This window comes from Ptychodera flava, chromosome 7 (genome assembly GCF_041260155.1).
Source record: "Ptychodera flava strain L36383 chromosome 7, AS_Pfla_20210202, whole genome shotgun sequence".
In the NCBI taxonomy this organism is placed as follows: Eukaryota; Metazoa; Hemichordata; class Enteropneusta; family Ptychoderidae; genus Ptychodera; species Ptychodera flava.
In genome coordinates, this window is record NC_091934.1 from 42,332,091 (window position 1) to 42,352,328 (window position 20,238).

The window sequence follows — 20,238 nt, forward strand, 5'->3', positions numbered from 1 at the left end:
TACTAGTATTTGAACAGTTGAAAGTATAGGGCTTTCTACTTCAAATTGTTTATACCCAAATTATCTAGCCTGTTTTGACTTTAGAAATTTAAAGATATGTCAATATCAAGCCGAGCAAAAGAAAATTCAAAGAAAGCTTATTTCAATTCTTTTGATAGTGTTTGGAACATATATGTTCATGGGCATGCTCAGTTCTTATTAAGCTGAGTGTCGTTTTCAAGGGTCGAACACTAGTAATAAGTATAACATATAATTTTCATACAGTCCATCACAGCCTATCTTGATTACATGGTTAACATCACAATGCTGTTACGACCGGACGGAAATGAGGTAGAAGCGAGACGTCAAATGGCGGAGGCGTTGGCTTTTGAAACCACAATGGCTGAAGTAAGTAGCCATATTTGTCGTTCTAATCTTGTCAGTTTAGCGTTTTTCACAGGAAGTATTCTGCACTTTCAACTCTGGCCCGTGCGCAATGAAAGGAAATTTTTATCTCTTTCAACACATTGTTGGAAAAAATGGCGTATCTTGGTCAGGTGTCACATTCGCTCTCCTGTCTGCAGTGTCATAACACCTGATAATCGCTCAAAAGTGTGACCTTACAAAATATACCTCACCTAAGGAACACCGATGGAAGCATTTGCCGCATCTTGCTTGGTGGGCAGATATGGCTTATGCCACTTAGCGGCTAGAAGGGATTCCATTTTTAAGATTTCAGCTACCTACAACACACTATTGGTTTATTTCTGTTCTCTCTGCAGTACTCCGTACCGAAAGCAGATCGCCGAGATATGGAACAACTTTACAACAAGATGACCATACGACAACTTAAAGAAGAAGTTCCACAGGTAACAGCGACAATGGCAATATTGAAAACATGACCCGCTGGTAGTATGCAATGTTTTGGCGATGACTGGCCTATGAAGGTTCAAAAAAATCAACAACTTTTTTCGAGTTTTAATGTGCTTTCATATGTCCTGCCATTTTGCCCTCGTCCAACACGCACGAATCAATCATAACCTACTTGGTGTGCTGGACGAGATTATACGAGATCATTGGTCGGTTATTTGTAAGAACATTGTCTCGTGGTACAGGAACTACGTATAGTTTCTACGACTGCTTAAATCTAGCCAATGCCAGTTTAAGTATACAGATACTCCACGATGTAAAGATGAATATGTTATTTCACGGGCAAAATCGGAGTGGAACAGTTAATATCTTAAATTTGCGAGACCTTTCAGTGAAAGGAAAATCGTCAATTCACCGTTATTGATGTCAAAGCCGGCATCGAATTTCCACCCTACGAGGATACGGAGGACGATTACACATGGGCATAAATAACACTTTCAGACACTTTCAGTGACTTACATGTTCTGAGCCTAATTTACAAAGATTCCTTTTGTGTCTTAGGCACAATCGTCAGCTTAACAAGTTCCGTAATCCGATTCCTATCTCTTCATTCGTATTTTCTTAAAAATTAATGGCGAGGAAATAAATAAATAAATAAATAAATAAATAACGAAGAATAAGTAAGCATAAACTATTGTTCTGATCCACGCTACAGGAAATATACGCAATGTAGACTCATGCAACTATTATTATGATAATTGCAGTTTGATTGGTTATTGTTCCTGCAAACATCAACACCAGACACGTTAATCGATGAATATGAGTACGTGGTGAATTACTCACCCGCGTTTCTGAAGCAGCTTGGCGAACTACTCACCACAACACCCAAAAGGTAACTCGAGTTTCCTCTGAACACCATTTCAAGGACCGATTCATCTAATAGCTGAGATGATATGTATAAACGTCGTACCTCATACCACTTCTCACTTGCGAGTCGTACTGCCAATATGGCCATTATTATGTGAAATTACTGTTTAATTTTTAAGTTCTTTGTATGTAGTTATACTTCACGAATAAGACTATAAACGAGATTTTGCATTGTATATATAAGGGCTCTATATGTTTACTGAATCATGGGTTCATTTTTACGCCCACAGGACGATAGCAAACTACGTCATGTGGAATATGATTCAAAAGAACGTGGCTTACCTCAGCGAAGACTTCCGTAATATTCGACAGGAGTTTCAGAAAGTCATATTTGGACAAAAAACGCAGCGCGTTCGTTGGCGTCAGTGCGTCAGAGAAACGACAGGGACGCTAGGAATGGCAGTAGGGGCGCTGTTTATTAAGGACAACTTCAACGAGGAAAGCAAAGAGACGGTATGTTGTATTAACACATTCCATATATAAATGGCAAAGCTGTTCTTATTTTTTGCTGCACCTCATTCAAATATCAATGAACACAGACCTCTGCTCGAGACTGTGCAACAACGTTTACAGTCAGAGGGTTTTTGTATTAGAACTATATATCTAAATGGGTTATTTCAAAGTATGTGGTACACCTATAGACGGTCATGCTGACTCATTTATTTCATAGTTGAAGCGCGATTTAGTAGTTTTTAATTAGGCAAGGTATATTAATGATTATTTTTGAAGTATAGATGGCAGTGCCTCATTATGAATAATGAGTATTCATGTTTCACAAGATTTAAATACCTTAAATATGTCAGTCAAAAGTTACAAACAGTTTCCTATTATTATTTGGCCCTCAATATTTCGAAAAATTTCTCTTTCAGGCGCTTGAAATGATTAGTGACATAAGGGAATCTTTTCGTACCATGCTGAGGGAAATAGACTGGATGGACGAAAGGACGAAAGTTGTAGCTGAAGAGAAGGTTTGTTTAATTATATATAATTATCAATTATTATAGATGATGGCGCTGTCTAGATCGTAATAAGAGTCATCCATCCGGCAATTACGGATAAGACAGATTGGGTTAGTACGGCGATAACATGTTACTAGCTTTGTGTCGTGGCTATTGCATGCAAGTATCATAGGTGCTGTAAATACGTAGCCTGAAACTTTCTTTTTGCCTCGTTTCACTACATTCAATAAAGGTGTGTTAAAATCTGCTCGTTGATGTTCTTTGATACCGGTTTTGTATAGGGATAGGAGTTTCACGATGTGCCATTTAATGTTGCAGCAGTACCAAGTCACAAAGGATGCTATATTTAAACGCCCGTCCCTACTTTTGACACCTCAATACAAGGTCTTTATTACCTTATTTGGGGACGTATAATAAACGATATCAAACTGCAAAGGTCCGATATGTTATATATTGCCTATATTGCCTTTTAATATCAAGGCTGATGCTATCATTGAACGTATTGGATATCCAGATTATCTTCTCGACCCAGAAGTTATGAATGAAGAGTACAAGGCAGTAAGTTCATACGTGCACTTCTCTTGGAATATTAAGTATATGTGTATGATATGTTTGAAGCGTTCGGTGTAGTTATCATTGCTGAATCAACCGTTGCGGCAGTCATGCCTATTTTCTCTTAAATGAGATTTCTTTTATTATTTATACAGCAATTCGATTAATGTGATTTGCTGACTGTCAAAGGTAACCACTAGGACCGTCAGGCAGAGAAAGACGGTACCATTCTGTAACGGCTTGTGTGACTAGAGTTAAACAGAACCATCCTTGCAGATTTATTTGTTTACGGTTCGCAACAATGCATGGAAAAACAGAGTTTAATTGACTTGCGAAACCACTTGTTCGCAGTGCAACTTTTCAACTTTTACTGCCTCTTTTTAATTCAATATTTTTAATGCCTGTAGGTATCTATGACCCCGACCAATTTCTTTAAAAACATGCTCGCCATCTACAAGTGGACAGCCTATAGTTCTTTGACTCAACTCCGAAAACCGGTTGACAAAGAAAAGTAAGACATTGTCGATTATTTTATCCATTAGAGTAAGCCGGACTGGCTATTCATTCTTACTCGGTCGTGATTGATTAGAAATGCGTTTAGCTTAACAAGATCAATGATCTGATATATCTTTCAGACGCGATCATGTTTGATAATTTTGGAGGGATTCCATTCTGCTCGTTGAATGTTAACGATTTTATTACCGGCAGCTTGCACAAGTCGGTCACAATGGTCATCGATGCTCTTAGCTTTCTCCATCGATAATACTTTTCTCCAATCTGTACGACCTTATAGTTTAGTTTAGTTTTCACATTCTGACAAAAAGAGCTAGGATTGTACCCCTTGGCATTAATGAATAAGACACTTATCAGAACCCTAAACTTTGCCCCAACTGCTGGATGAATAATGTCTAAGGGCCAATTTGCAAGGGGAATCGTCCTGAAAACCTGGGAAAATTGTTGAATAACCTTTACACCTTATTTGACCACGAGTCAAACGCTATAGTAAAAAATCTTGTCGTGTGAACATTACACTGCATTCAAGTTTATTTCACAATTTCAGATGGAAGACAACGCCAGCTACAATTAATGCCTTCTACAATCCGTCCAGAAATGAAATCGGTGAGTGAGGTCCATTAAAGTCAAAGCCTCATATTTTAGTCGTATCCAAAAAAATTATATAGATACATTTCTCTATCTTAATAAGTAATATGAAATTTATGCTGTAATGTATGAGCTCTCCATCCTCAAATATTCATGTCTTAGCTCACGTGTTCAGACACGTGAGCTATTGTCGAACAGATGTCTGTCTGTCTGTCTGTCTGTCTGTCTGTCTGTCTGTCTGTGGGTACGATACCTTAAGAACGACTTATTAGATTTCAATCAAATATGATACATAGGTTTTGTTTCTGAATGGCAAGAACTAATCAGTTTTGGTGGGCGTGGTTTGCATAATTAAGACTTATTCGCATAAATATTTGTTAAGAAATTAGGAACTCTCAGAATGACAGCATCAGATCTTATAACTTGACAGGACCAAAATTAATTAACTCATTATGTACATTGAAGATACTATGATATGACTTTCATGAAAGTCAATTAGCATTTGTAGATGAGTTTGTTACAAAAGCATGTCGAACAAAGTTTCAAAGTTAATTGCATAAAACTGGTAGCCCTTCACCAAAGTTGATGAAATTTACTTTGCATATCGATGATGTGATAATAATGATAATAAAATACTAGTGAAAGACAATTAGCATTTTCACGTCAGCTAACTACAAATTTGCACATTGAATGTACTTTCTTAATTGTTGATATTTAACCGGCAAGACCAGGCGAACTTTGATGAAAGTTGCTATGTATATAGAATATACGATGATAAACTAGTAGTAAAGGACATATTTCACTTTCATATCAGCTAATTGGTAATTTACATATTTAAATAACTTCCCCAACTATGGACATTAAACTGGAAACTTGACCAAAGACAATAATATAAAAAATGTAAATTTACAGACAAATGTAACATATACTTAATCACTGGAGCATTTCCAGTTCATATCTAGTTTTATATTGTTTTCTATGCTTTTCAAAATGTTAGTTACACAAGTTCACCCACGTGCGAGATTGTAAAGGAACTTTTGCCTAAAAGTGCGCCCTCATGTTTACTTACAACATCTTTTTTCTTTATCAGTATTTCCAGCTGGCATTCTACAACCTCCATTTTACAGCCAGGACCACCCAAAGTGAGTATGGTGATTTATTATGATGTGATAGAAATACTTTGTATTATGCAATGCGTCTGTACGTGTTGATGCATTTAAGTATGGCTCCTTTTCTTCTTTTAAACATGTTTTTAGCTTGAAGCGAAACAGCAATCAAATTGCGCAAAGTAATGACCTCCGGTTTTCCTTCTAGGTCAATGAACTATGGAGGTATTGGAATGGTGATAGGGCATGAGATAACCCATGGATTCGATGACAGAGGTCGGTTTTACTTTTTTAAATTTTATTGGTGAATTATATATATATATATTATATATATATATAATATATATATATATATATATATATATATAATATATATATATATATATATATACCGTGATGTGTGTGTTTGTGCAAGTGCGTGAATGTATGTAACTATGTGTCAATCTATGCTGAGTAAATTTGAGGAATGTTGCGTAAAAATAGATGCTTCTTGATTTCCCCACAATTAAGTTTGATTGCCAAATTGTTAGTTCCTTTCCAAAGTTCATGTTTAAAGAATATTCTAATTCTTTCTTGCATGATTCATCTTTCACTTATCAGAATCATTACAATAGTAACGTCTATACTATCCCGCCAAATCGGCTGTATTGCAGTCTGTGTTTATCTTTCCACTTCATTGTATGTACACTTCACGGTTTATGCGCATGCCTAGTCGTTACACACTCCCATGTCGATGTATGATCTTGTGTTGATTTTATCTGTTATTAAAATAGTTCAACGTATCTTTACCAATAAAGTTAGAAGAAATCACCGTCTCTGTCTCCATCACTTGAAATCAGAACCTTTGTCATAATCTTTCCCACTCAATATATATCTATCCATTTACCTAACCATGCAGCAGCTATACATTTCTATGATGTATGTTTCTGTGTATTTTTATATGTATATATTTACATTTTAATATACGTGTATTCATGTTTACAATCGCTTATACGTATTAATTAAAGTGTTCGCGTGTATGTGTGCACGTTTGTACATCTTACATATTTATCTGGGTATAAGGAAAGTACACGTTTGTAGTAACACCAAGGTTATGTCGATTCTTAAGTAATTTGATAGCTTTCCCAGATGTACCATGTCTCACAACATCACAGGAATACATTTTAGCTGTGTCTGCATGCCTAGCTTTCCAATATGCCTAACGCTTTGTTTTGCCGTAGGTCGTCAGTTCGATAAAAACGGCAACTTGCACCAATGGTGGAGCGAAGAGTCTGTTGAGAATTTCAAACGCAAAGCGCAATGCATCGTGGACCAGTATTCTAATTACACCGTGCCAGAAATCAACATGAATGTAGGTATCTCCACGATTGCATTTTCAATGAGTGATAAGTGTGTAGTACGGGAAAAAATCTAAATGGAACGCTCATATTGCGTAAACAAGCAAGTGATGTTTTAGATATGTATACCAGTAGTGATGCCAGCGACGATTAAACATGTACCAGTGTCGGTCGTGGCCGATGGAAGCTGGGGAATGAAAAGTGCGTTTAAGTAACTTACAAGAAGGCTAAAGTTTTATCTTTTCAAATGGTTGTTGTTTATTGTGTAAATAGCTTCATTCCATTTTAATGATCAGGGCATCCCTAGAGCGGATCTCCAGTTCTACTTTATGGGTATGGTGCAGGAAAACTTGAAGTAATGTTATACATTTAATTATGATACTCAAGATCACATTTCAACAAAGAAATGACATGTAAAATGATTACAAAAGTTATATTGAAATGTATCCACTTTATTCCTTTAATTTGCGTTGATGAAGCTTCAGAGCGGAGACAATTTCAGGGAAATGTCTCTTCTGTTAATAACTTTTCAGATAAATGGTGTGCAGACTCAGGGAGAAAATATTGCTGATAATGGCGGGATGAAAGAGGCATTCTTGGTAAATGGCTGTCTTAAATGACCTAATTCTTGCAATGAAAGCCGGAAAGAAAATATCATTTCTGTTTACCGAGGGCAAACTGCGCCAGATAAGTACTCTGAAAGTCACGCAGGTTGATGTTGAAATACCAATGCCGGATTGTGTTGTTCTGAAAAAAAATCTTCAAGGATACACTCTAATGGAGAAGCTAATCATTTAGCAATGCAATATCGATCATTTCCTTTGCAGGGCAGCGATTAGATCGACTCTGAAAATCACGAATAGCCGTATTTATCGTTCAGCAGCATATAGACTGTGAAATGGGTAATGGTATTATTTGAGATGGGTTTGAGCATTGGTTATTTCGACTTGAGATGAGCTCAATGTCTTCGAAGCTAATCTGCCTCAGAATATGGAAGAGAATTTTTTTCTTCTTGTCGTCTTATCGTTCAGATTGAATTTTCACTATTATGTACGTAAGAGCTTGTGAAGTAGCTTCGCATGAATTGTCGTTCAAGTGAAATACAATGCTAATAACTTCCGAAATTTGATTTCTTCATAATCAAGGCCTACAGGAAATGGGTTGAACGAAATGGAAAAGAGGAAGACCCGCTTCCAGGAATTGATCTCACACACAATCAACTTTTCTTCGTTAACTTCGGACAGGTATAGTATCAAAACATTATACTAACGTTGTCTTATTGCGTCACAGTTTGAAATATTTGTAACAAAAGATTTTCCACAAGCAAAACTACATGATGAAGCAAAAAAATAAGAAAGTTTTAGTTTACAATTCAACTCTTTAACGTTTGTGATATAGTGTTTAACATACAAGAGTTAAGGTACAACGCGCCTCGAAACTAGGAGACTTACACTTTTGTCAAACTTTTCTCAATGAAACTTTAAACCATTTACTTTCAAATGCAAAAGTGAATAGTAGGGATCACCGTCAAGATTTGTACTAGAGAAACAAAATTAACTGAAATTTACCGATACTTACAATTCAAATTGGCCGCCATCCCTGTGTCAACTCTGAGGGTGAAAAAAAATAAATGTCCGATTATCACAAAAAAGATTGCGACAACTATTTACTCAACAGTTTCAAAATAAGTCCAAACGTTAGGTAGACCAGCAAGTATTGTCAAATTAAGTCTGAATATCTGCCCGCGAGGCGCATTCTACCTTAAATCCGAACATTCTTTGTCGTGTCTTTCATTCACTACTCAGTTTTGATAAATAAGATCGCACCATTTTTAGGTTACAACGATCATAAAGACTACAAATAAAACACATGTTAAACGGGAGGGGGGGATGGTTGGTCGTCGGAACTCTGCTCAAAGATTGCCAGGGACCCCTACGACCGATGTAAATACTGTATCTAGGATATATTTGGCGATTGATGAAAGTTGAAACATGCTTGTTAACAATGAATATCGTAAACTTTATATGTTGCAGCTATGTTGAAGTGATGCATCTAGATATCATGCATGAAATACATTGTTTGTAAACAAGAAAGTCGCATACGCGCAGTTCCGACGACCACCCCCCTTTAAAGTGTGAAAAGACATATAGTCCATTCAGAACCCTTTACCTCAAAGCGGGAATTATGCAAATGAAAAGTACTGATGGTTAGTCTTCCGAGTTTAATTTTGTGTCGGGATGTTAGCGAGGGTTAAATGCTGATTTTGAAAAAAATCGCTATCACCCGCGCTCCCATGTGGCAAAGGAAATATCTGCATCATGTTACCGACAATGTATTTGCGGTTTGAATATGCAATTCTTTTTTTATGTAATCATAGTTTTGTGGGAAAGCTAGTTTCAATGTTTCTGCTCCTTGAGGGAGCCCCTACCCAAAATTGAAATATATCCATTTAGCGTAATCAAACTCGAAAGTTGAGGTCCTCATTAAATAAGGACGGTTCTTAAGCAATGCTACTCTGAGTTACATACAGTATTCTGCGAAGATCTACAGCTTAAACACTCCTCACGTATTTGTTATTGTTTACACCAAACATGTAGCTCTGGTGTGGCCTGGCCACCAACGAATATTTGATAACTTTATTGTCATCTGCCTGGCATAGCCCGAAAAATTTCAGGTAATTTCGGTACACTGTAGACACTTGCCAATCCAATTTGCCGATCATGTGATCGTTTTCATCCTCGTCCGAGGACAATAATGTTCTCTGACGATGACGAAATTGTCATTTCCGAGAACGCTGACTGATTATCAGCCAAGCCACATTTTAATTCGGATCAATACAAAAGCTAAATAACTTCTCTAAAGAAAATGTCTCGGCTAAATCTTCATCATTCTCGGACATTGCGTGTGTAAATTGTTTTAATACGTTTTCTTCACTAATAACACCTTGTAACAAAATTCCACTCTTGATAATTCCAATTTTTACTTTTTCTTCCCTTTCCGTTCGTCCTGTGATTCCAATAATTCTTTCCTATGTTTCCTGATTTTCCATCCATATGTTTCCTATCCAATTTGCTTTCCATTTGCTTCCTTTCTTCCCATTTCCGCTTTGATGTTTTTTTCCACGGGCATATCCCAACATTCCACCCGCTTTTCGCTTGCGTGTGCGTGTGCGTCAAACCGATAGGTCCTCTGTGTAAAATACCGTCCCGAGGCTTTGAACGTTTTCGTTACATCACAATCTCACAGTGTGTCGCCTTACAGGTACAGTTCCGTGTGACCTCTCTATTAAGACGTTTCTTCTGCACATGCGTGCATGCTTCAGGAGTAGTCGTCATGTCTTGCTTCGCTCGCACAGTCACGTTTTGCCGGCTCTTAAAGGGCGTGGGGCCGTCAGATATGCCTCTGTCAATTTGTCAGATCACAAAAAAATATTTTACCAACAAGCCATGAGTGGTTTACACTCCGGGTCAGCGTGGCCGCAAGTTTAGACCTCGGGGAAATCGAAGTTACCCTGTTTACCACTGATAAAAATGTTTGAAATACATTTCCTGTAACCCTTGTGTTGTTTGTACCCGAAAACACGGACAGGACTCGTGTGTCAGCCATATTTACTCCGACTCGCACATGTATTTTCACCAAAAGTGAAGCTTCTCGGCGTAGTTGGTAGGACCAAACAGTCAAATATATTGATTCATTTGCTTTTCGAAGGTATAAGAAAACAACTCAGTGGAAATTAACCCATAATATCAAATTTTATGTCATGAAATGTTGCTGGTCAAAGCTACTGTACGTAAATGAGCGACTTACGACCCACGCCCTTTAACGTAGTTCATTTTAGCTCACCGAGAACCACATCACACCTTTCACTCTTTTACCTCAGCATGTACCATTTCTCGTAGAAAACTTTGAATATTAGTAAATGAATAATAATATTTGAAGTCCTAAGGCTGCGTTCACATAAAATGGTTGGGGGCTGGAGGAATTCAGGGGGGTATTCGAAAATTTTGGGGTAGTGGAGGGGGCGGAAATTTTGCTCTGCCTGTAGGGGGACTTGAAAATTTTTTTGTTCCCTTTTACGTTTTATATTTTCGAAGGTAATTAACTGAAAAATGAATACCATTTTTATGTCATCCAATTGTTGTAATGTTTGTAATACTTTAACAAAATCTAGAACCATTTTGTCACATTTCATGACTTTTATCTCGAAAAAATCTAAACATGTATGATTTGTCGTAAAAAAACAAACTAGCCGCGTAACAGGGCAGAAGGTGCAACTGTTGATGATTTTTGCAATATTTCTGTGCAATATATCAATTACAGTTTCTTGCTGTTTCCCTATAGCATGCTCAAACACACAATATTCAGTTTGTCGACAAAGCCTTTAAATATAAATATGTATTAGGTGATAACTTAATTAGAGTCCAGACTGACAGTCAGTTGGCAGTGAATGACACAAATGCATGGTACACATACACAGGCTGTGTTAGCAAGCTGAATACTGGACAGTTCAACATGCCTCGGGGAGAACAAGAACACAGTTGTATAAACTGAAAAAAATATTGTCAAAATTATCAAAGTTAATACAGCTACTCCCTACGGGTAGTGTCACTAACAGGTACCGACCTGCTACTGCAATGTCACTGTCACTGCATACCTGAGAAGTGACAGAGATAGCTCTGACTCTGATGTACGTGGTAGTTGAAGAAGAGTTTGGGTACTGGGTCAAATAACACTCATGACAGTGAAACATACCTGTACACAAGATCAGGCCAGAGAGCAACACATGGACGACCAGGAGACTAATTAAGTGTATAAGTTATCAGGGATTTTTGAATTCTAGCATATGAGAATAATCAAATATTAAAGAAAAAAGATAGGGTCACCATGCTTGATTTTCTAAAACCCTGCTTGAGTTTCTAAATTTTACATTCTCATCATAAAAACTACAAAAGTAAAACTTTTAATAGTAAAGAATACATGTGACTAAATTGAATTATTTTTAACCGAATTTGCCATTATTACACCCAAAATTTCAGAGATTAAAACATTTATTTGATGGAATATTTTCACCTTCCAGTATTGTCAATTTTGAGCATCTAATTCATATACGTCTTGTACCTTTGAAACAAATCATTGGTAGGTCACTGTGCTCAGTTTTTACAAACAATTAGCCAGAATTCACTATTTGCCTACTCTCTCATTATCGTCATTTTGTGTGCTCTTCAGCAGGAGCAATTGACCTGGCCAGAGCTGGATTAACTCAAGTTGACTTAGACTGGTAAATCCAAAAAGTTCACCGATGCGTTTAAAATAAATCAATATAAGAACTTGCCTTAGGAATATACCTTTCCAGACTGCTAATATCAGGTTGAACATCTGCGAGCGGATTTTTCTGCACGCACATCATTGACTGATATATGGGCTTGTGATAGTTGGGTGGGGGGACTTGAAAAATTTTGATGATACAGAGGGGGGATTCGAATTTTATTCTAGGGTTTTGAGGGGGGTCTGAAGAAAAAAGATTTTAATCGCGATTCCTCCAGCGCCCCCCAATCGTTATTTGTGAACGCAGCCTAAGCGTTTGTTGCATATTGTTGTAGTTTGCACGAAGACTGCATTGTCGATATCATCACTTAATTTTACCGATGGTTTCGTTCGTTAAATTCAAAATTTGAACTTCGCTATTATTTGTTTGTTTAAATCCGTCGGCCATGATTTACAATTTACTTGGTGCTGGAACAGTTGTAAATTTTAGTGATTTAAACGTCAACCAGACAATTCTAAACATTACTAACGTTTCCAACGTTTTGCACAGACCTTATATTCCGAAAGCGAAATGATGTATTTTTCTGATGAGTTGCCAAAATTGTCACCTGCTCAAGGGATAAATCCGAGAAGACTTTGTCATGTATTGCGTTGTCTGAAGCAAATTAATCACCATGCAAATTTTTCCTGGCTCAATAATTTTCTGACTCTGACACATACGCAAGGATCCAAATATTACGTAGGGCTTTTAAAGGCCAGTTTACATATAAGTATCAATTTTATCAATTCATGTCCTCCAAAATAATAGTAGTGGATGATATATCGGAAATTTTCGAAAACACAGCAAACACAGAACAAGAAAAATCGTTATTTCGGCTACTGAAGACCTTAGAAAACACACTTCAAAAAGGTGGCATATTTTTGCGCTGGCCTAAAACAACGCCCAATTACAAACTGCGTTTCCTCGGGTTACATCCCTTGAGCTCCGTTTTATCACCTTAACTAGTCTGCCCGACTCTTTTTGAGACAAGGTTTAATTTTTCTTCTGTAAACAGGGTATTCGGACCTGTGTCCAACTCGCCGGACTTCACAAAAGCCTTCGGATGTAAACCAAATGCGCCGATGAACCCCGAGAAGAAATGTTCCGTCTGGTAGTCAAACAAACCGCAAACACGGGGATAAACATTAAAAAATACCAACAAACAAACGAAATAATTGATGTCCAGTTAGTCAACCAGCGATATAACTTAAATTAACATGTACAACAATACCTCAGTTCTGTTGCAACTATTATGAGTATAACAAAGAATTAAAAATAATAATTTCATACATTTAAGTTTAGCTATGTGTGAATAGTTCAACATATGTATTACCTCGAATATTTATAAATTGGCACATGAAGTTTCATAGTCTTTTGTTATTTTATTTGATACTTATGGGAGTGACTATTTTATCATAGTTCATGAACTAAAATTCAACAGAATTTCGGAAAATATTACATTATTTACCCAGGGATCTTTCCTGTCGCCAACGAAATATTATAAGGTATTTTAAAAACACTGCAAACATGTATCTCAATCGGCAACGGTATTTGACATTTGTTTCGAAATCTATCATTTTGAATTTAATAAAGAAGCCTGAAATTAAAGCTCTCTTAAAGTAAATAAATTAATATAGCTGATAACAAAAGCATCCTAGAATCCAAGCCGGTGTGCAGAATTGGAGATAACGTAAATTTTGTTAACATTGTCCGTATAATGATTTAAAGGTATTTGTTATATATTGTAGTGTAATGTCATTGAAAACGTAAATTTATCTCTTTTTTTTCAAAATATGATTAAGTGTTGATCATGGTCATTATGATCTGAAAAATGAAAAGTTTTTACATATTTTATATTAATTACTAAAACTGATACACCCTTATAGAGAAGAAGGGAAAGCATGGATATACCACTTTATCTGTCAGTTGTGACCGAGGGAGGGCAGAAAATACAGTTGCTACGGAGAGCTATTTTCTGAACAGGTTTTTATTTCAAATAATACATAACTTTAATTTCAAATGCAAGAATCATTAAAAGACTTCAAATCTTTCAGTACAGCGAACTTGTTCATGCTATGGTCAAGTACACAGCCGAAGTGTCGAACCAATTATATAAGGCGATGCAACCCTGGGACCATTACATGAGATTAAAAATCAGTAATATCGAAACTGCCGGTTGCAAAAGAAAGGCTGACAAACTGTATTATAAAGGGTGTAGAGCACCTCTTACAAAGTGTATTTAATCAGATGTTAGATTTTTGATCAGAAAGTTAAATCTCAATGTATACTGTATATATACATATAAATATCCTTACGTCTTATGAATTCGTTTCAAATATTAATTTATGATTCGTACTGTGTATCATTCAGGAAATTTACATTTTAATGACGTATGAATCGTAATGTGTAGTTGATATTATGTTATCATCATTGTTGTGAAGGCATAAAAAAAGATAATTCAATCTTGCTACGGGCGTCTTGAAATTATATCGTTTGTGATAGATGGCCATTTTCAACTCATTCAAGCGATTATATCCTTGTTCACGAAATGAGCACTTTCTTTTCGAACGCTTGTGACGTCACAGATGGAATGTCAGATCTTTGTTTAAGTCACGTGTATATATGAATTGATTTTATACTTATGGACTGTTATCACGTGATTCTAGGCGGCATGAACACGTTACCCTGAGATATGTACGTTCATTTTTCAGCCATCTCCTAAGTCTGTATCGTTATAAATCAATGTGGCGTGAAACCATGGCGATGGGATTTTATCAATTCATACAAAATTTATGCAGCAACAGGGTCTGTTCATTGAAGGTGAGAGATACGGCGCGTGCATGGAGATCCGGGAATGTAAAAGTCCCAACGGAAACGCGCCTAACCTTTACTCGCTTAGCCTGCGATGACGTCAAATACCATAGTCTTTTTTCTAATGTTAGAATTGATCACTGTCAAAATTACTATATAGCGATCAAGTATATACGAAAGTGTATAGAATCGAAACGCAAATATATATTTAAAAGTTCAGATATTGTATTTTTTCCATTGCTGCTATGTATCACTCATTTACAACTTGGATAATGAATGGATTTTATTTCACAGAAAGTACACGTACATATGCCTTACAACCTATGAGCATGTCGATATGTTGTGAATATAATACTACATGTATGTTTCTTTTTAATTACGACTGTGTGAGTTCTCATGTTCTCATCATAATACACATTTCTAAATTGTCGTTCTCTATTTATCATGATTAACACCTCATTTGGTTGAAAAGAAGGGAGAAATAAATATCTTTGACCACACAATCTCTATGTGTAATTATTATCGACGTTAGCGAAATGAGAGATCGTAGCTTATGTATGTATGTATGTATGTATGTATGTATGTATGTATGTATGTATGTATGTATGTATGTATGTATGTATGTATGTATGTATGTATGTATGTATGTATGTATGTATGTATGTGTGTGTGTGTGTGTGTGTGTGTGTGTGTGTGTGTGTGTATGTATGTATGTATGTATGTATGTATGTATGTATGTATGTATGTATGTATGTATGTATGTATGTACGCTGTCCATGATGACATTTTGCCTTTTATAATTACATATCTGGACATCAGACGTGCCAAAACACCCTATATATTTATACTACTACTTAATGAACCTAGTTAGCTCTGATAATTTCTCGCTGTTCGTTGAATGTCATTAACATTTGATAAGAGATCTTGGTTCCCTCGATGTCATTGACTCATCTTGCCTTGATTCTTCGTGCAAATTTCATCATCAAACCCATCCTGCCGATGAGGGCGGGAGGAAAAGGAGGATAAACAACATTGTGACGTCATTTATGGATGCTACGTTTACATTATAGTATCTATGCTTCTTAGCAATCGCTCTGTAGCAAGAGATCACTCTCTTCAATAAAATTCTTCATCGTGTAAAAAGAAAGGTAACTGTACATGTTCTTACTCCTCATTGGGCTATTGCAATGCCTGCAGGCCTCCATGACCGCGTACACGTCAGTGCGCATGAGCAAACACCAAAATTACTAAAGGGGACGTTGATACCTTAACTATTGAATACATCAGCGAACTGGTTTTCTGCAAGCTGTTTGATAACAAAGTAGTTGATATATTTAAACGTTCTAGGTTATGTAAAACATCTTCAAAGGCGTTAGTCCTATGAGTTTTTACTTTGTATAATTTCGAACCTGATTACCTGATATTGATTATAAAGAAACTGATAGGACAATCTGATCGGTAGAAGATGCCTTCATGAGTTTTCATCATTCCATTCATAGTTACGGCAATGTGCGTAGGTGTTATCATAATTTTGTTTTCACATATTTTTTCAAAACTGTAAATAACTAGTTCAGTTAACACCGCATGCGTTCCATATTTCGTCGCTAATTGGTTTGTAATTTGTCTGCCTGATTTCAAATGTCTTTGTTGTGGTGTTTTCGTCTGCACGTTGACAGGCAAGGAGATAAAGCTTGGAGCAACTACCAATCAACGGTATAGATATATTTAAATGAGCGTGCAGGGATGATGCATTAGCGGTTATATTGACGCCCGAGGACAGCAACCAGCTTGAGCACCAATAAACAACCTGCACATCTAGAAAAAACGAAAATGACGCGGAGATATATGTCAATATGTGTGTGGAAAATAATAACTCCTCGACAACGCCTTTGTTTGAGGATTTTCTGATCTAAGTGAAATAAGAAAAGAAACAGATAAGAACGAAATGTCTCATTATCATGTTCATTATACAGCCTCGATAACGACTACTATCTGGACATTGTCCATTACTGTTGTTTACCGTGTAGTGTTCAGTTGTAAGCTCTTGGCGGTGATTTCATTTTTTGTATCTAATGAGTTTGTTCGTCTACGCTGAAACACGAAGACTTTATTTAGTCAACATAATTTCTTTAGGCGTGGCAGTATTTCATTATTGCCGTCGTAATTTGTACTAAGGCATGCCATTAATTATGTGAAATAACGATATAGAGCTTGTTGATGGGTCAGATACTCTACACAGTACAGAATTTTAGACCAATGAATATTCCGAGTCCCATTCGACAATATGACAGAACCCCATGGCCGGTGAGTGCAAGCGCGCCATACTAGCGGTATTTGCGCGAGTGCTGCGGTGTATTCGGCGGCAGTCTTTTCACGAGCGAACCGCAGCACGAGTGCAAATACCGCTAGTACGGCGCGCTTGCACTCACCGGCCATGGGGTTCTGTTATTATTACATATGTTCTGTCTTTTATTAGCATCATTTATCGAGAGAATCGACGATTAGTCGTGAGTGCTACTTGTCTGTCAAAGCTTCAGGGCGACCCTGCGGAGTTATATAACATTGACATCACTGTAATGAGGCGTCGAATCAGCTTTTTACTTTTCATTGGTCAACGCCGTCGCACCCTCTATTTTGATTGGCTAAACTATTGGTTACTTGTTTATCAAGGATGACGTAAGAGGAACGTCGGAGGGCTCGAACTCTGCTTGCAATCGCTCACAGATACGTAGCAACATGCCACAGATAGCCAAACGAAGAGAACTTTGAACATGGAACGCTTTTGATTTTTCACATTTTGAGCTTGAAATTCTTCTAAATGATCGATACAAATAACAGTTCGAAGATTTTTTGTGTTTACAAACAAAAATAGTTCCGGGTCAAAATTGGTAAATACTCATTAACATAAAGGAATGGCATAATGTTTTTGGTATTGCACTGTAGTGCAAATACCGGTAGTCACGCGCGCTTCAATGCAAGTAAACTGTGATACATATGTAATAATGACTCATTATCGGTTGATTTGCATACTTACTGCATAGTAATACATTTTGCGTAAACGAGTTGAATTATTCAGAAAATTGAGCAATAGATGGGATACATGGGACTGCACATGCTCAGAACGAACAAAAAAAACTGTGTTGTTCCAACAACCCGACCTACCCTACTTTTTACCTGCCGACCCTAAACGTTTTAGAGCTATCTAAACACGGAAGTAAAGAAAGAAAAAACCGTAAAATCAAGCGTTCGTCACTTGGCATTTGATTTTTGCTTGAACGAGGATGTCTTTTATGGGTTTTTTTCCTTTTATATGTATGATACATTTTTCTGGAAATGTTGTGGCCAGTGTTTGACCGCCCTGAGCCCCTAAAAATGCATATTTAAAAAATAAAAATATTTTGGAAAAAAAAAGTCCTGCCGACCTACTATACCCTAATTTTGAAAACCATGTTATCGGAAAAGTACAATTTGTTTTTTTTTTGGCCTTATGGAAACATCAGTTGATGTATACTGAAGACATGTCAAAGGGTATCGTTACTTTGGATAAACTCTCTTTCTGACCAAAGTCCTTGAAGTATCACGAAGTAGCAAAAAACATAAATATACAAACCCTCATGAACCAATATGCATAATCATTATAACATAATCACTTGCATAGAGGTTAACCCTGCTTTTAGGGAAGGGAAGAGACATGAAACAACTTGTTCAAAATATTGGATTTTACATCGTAATATTTAACAATCGTAATCGTAAATTACAGTTAGACAAATTGACTTAGCTAATTTTTGAAGCTTCAGTTTATATCGGGATCCGAAGTAGGAACAACTCAAACATTTCCATCGCGACTATATTTTAAATGCGAGTCCCGGAAACTTACCTTTGGCAAATTTAATTACGAGTGTCGCCTTTTAGAGCGACTATGAATCTTTCAGTAAATAACAGCGTGATCGTTTGTACCGTGATAGGTCTAGTTCCACATCTTTATTTTGATTCCTTATCTCTAAGTTATTTTCTCATATGAAAATGAAATAAAGAATCCTGACTTTCCGTTACCAATATTGGTAGTAAATTGGTCAGCAAGCATGTCAATGTCACATTTGTGAGCTTTCCTACATTTACTAAAAATAAGTATTTTATCGCTCAGCTAATAAAGAGCGATGGCTGTATCGCAGAATGAAACATCGACTTTTAGTGGGAAAAATATGTCATAAATAAGCAATATAAAATAACTAATGTGACTAATATTGAAAATATTGACAATGATCAAAGTAAATATAGCCGATGTATAGCATCAAGTAAGATGAGGATAACCTTAATAATAATTGATCAGTCCAAATATTGGATAAAGTAATATTTCTTTACGTACAGTACAAAATTGATCGCTACATATTTATTAAGTTATCAAAAAGCTTCAAAATACTTTCTTGCTTCTTATTTTTACGCTTTGTGTATTTTTCACAACTGTCGACATTTCGCCTTGAGAATATTTCAATATTTGTCAATTTCAGTGTAAAAGTCAAAGTGTGTCGTTGAAACCACACAAAAATGCGAATCATATAGCATAAAGCTTGAAAGAATGGCTGTAAAAGCGCATGAGCAGTCACATGATATTGTCCTCATTTTACTCATCAATATTGGAATCTATTCCATCCTCGTTCTAGAACTCCATTCAAAGCATAAGTGTCCTCCAAGGCATGTCTAGTTTTCCCTTTTTTCAAAATTTCAGGCAAGTTTAGTCCCTCCGATTTTATATAGTAATAAAACAAATAAACAATACATTTGTGATTTTTTTAGATTTACAAGAAGTTCATTAACGCGCAGACGCATCGCATCTTCAACGATTAATCAGGCACTTTAAATTTGGCAAATTACAATTATTTTGTAACATCGATCACTTGTACAATCACGTGACTGTGCACGGTTCGTCAAGGAAACGCATCCCCGAATCGATTCGTACTATCGCTTGGACATATTGTCAAAATCAATGCATTGAGTAAGTAACCCATATTCTTAAAAGTTGTCCTTGGCCGCAAGTCTCTCATCAAATCCATTAAACATAAACTTGAAGTAGGTTGATCCCCATAAGCAGTGTATTATTGTTCAACCTTTTAATGGTTTCCATGCCACTTTCGTATGGAACGCGCGGATAATTATATTAAAAGGTTCCCAGGTTGCAGTTCGGGTTCAATTACCTGTTGTATGCCAGCTCATTGAATTGACAGGCCCAGATATCACTAGACTGGCTTTTTTTTTAAATACAGTCTTTTGAGCGCACGGAATACTCAATACTT

The 20,238-nt window shown here is 36.5% G+C and overlaps 1 protein-coding gene across 4 annotated transcripts in view; it reads left to right on the top strand.

Annotated features, from left to right (window-relative positions):
* LOC139137593 (neprilysin-1-like) overlaps nt 1-15,450 on the top strand; it is a 65,847-nt gene extending 50,397 nt beyond the window's left edge. For 2 of the 4 annotated variants that reach the window (XM_070705777.1, XM_070705776.1), the window contains exons 8-22: nt 265-387; nt 762-848; nt 1,614-1,741; nt 2,007-2,229; nt 2,646-2,744; nt 3,216-3,293; nt 3,695-3,798; nt 4,348-4,406; nt 5,479-5,530; nt 5,703-5,770; nt 6,715-6,845; nt 7,365-7,430; nt 7,977-8,075; nt 10,016-10,092; nt 13,152-15,450. In XM_070705777.1, coding sequence (XP_070561878.1) covers nt 265-387; nt 762-848; nt 1,614-1,741; nt 2,007-2,229; nt 2,646-2,744; nt 3,216-3,293; nt 3,695-3,798; nt 4,348-4,406; nt 5,479-5,530; nt 5,703-5,770; nt 6,715-6,845; nt 7,365-7,430; nt 7,977-8,075; nt 10,016-10,092; nt 13,152-13,251 — 1,494 coding nt within the window. In that variant the 3' untranslated portion in view covers nt 13,252-15,450. Of the gene's footprint in view, nt 1-264; nt 388-761; nt 849-1,613; nt 1,742-2,006; nt 2,230-2,645; nt 2,745-3,215; nt 3,294-3,694; nt 3,799-4,347; nt 4,407-5,478; nt 5,531-5,702; nt 5,771-6,714; nt 6,846-7,364; nt 7,431-7,976; nt 8,076-9,428; nt 9,506-10,015; nt 10,093-13,151 lie in introns of all 4 variants that reach the window. The other 2 variants (XM_070705775.1, XM_070705774.1) reach the window with 1 other exon arrangement.
* Nucleotides 15,451-20,238: the final 4,788 nt, after the last annotated feature.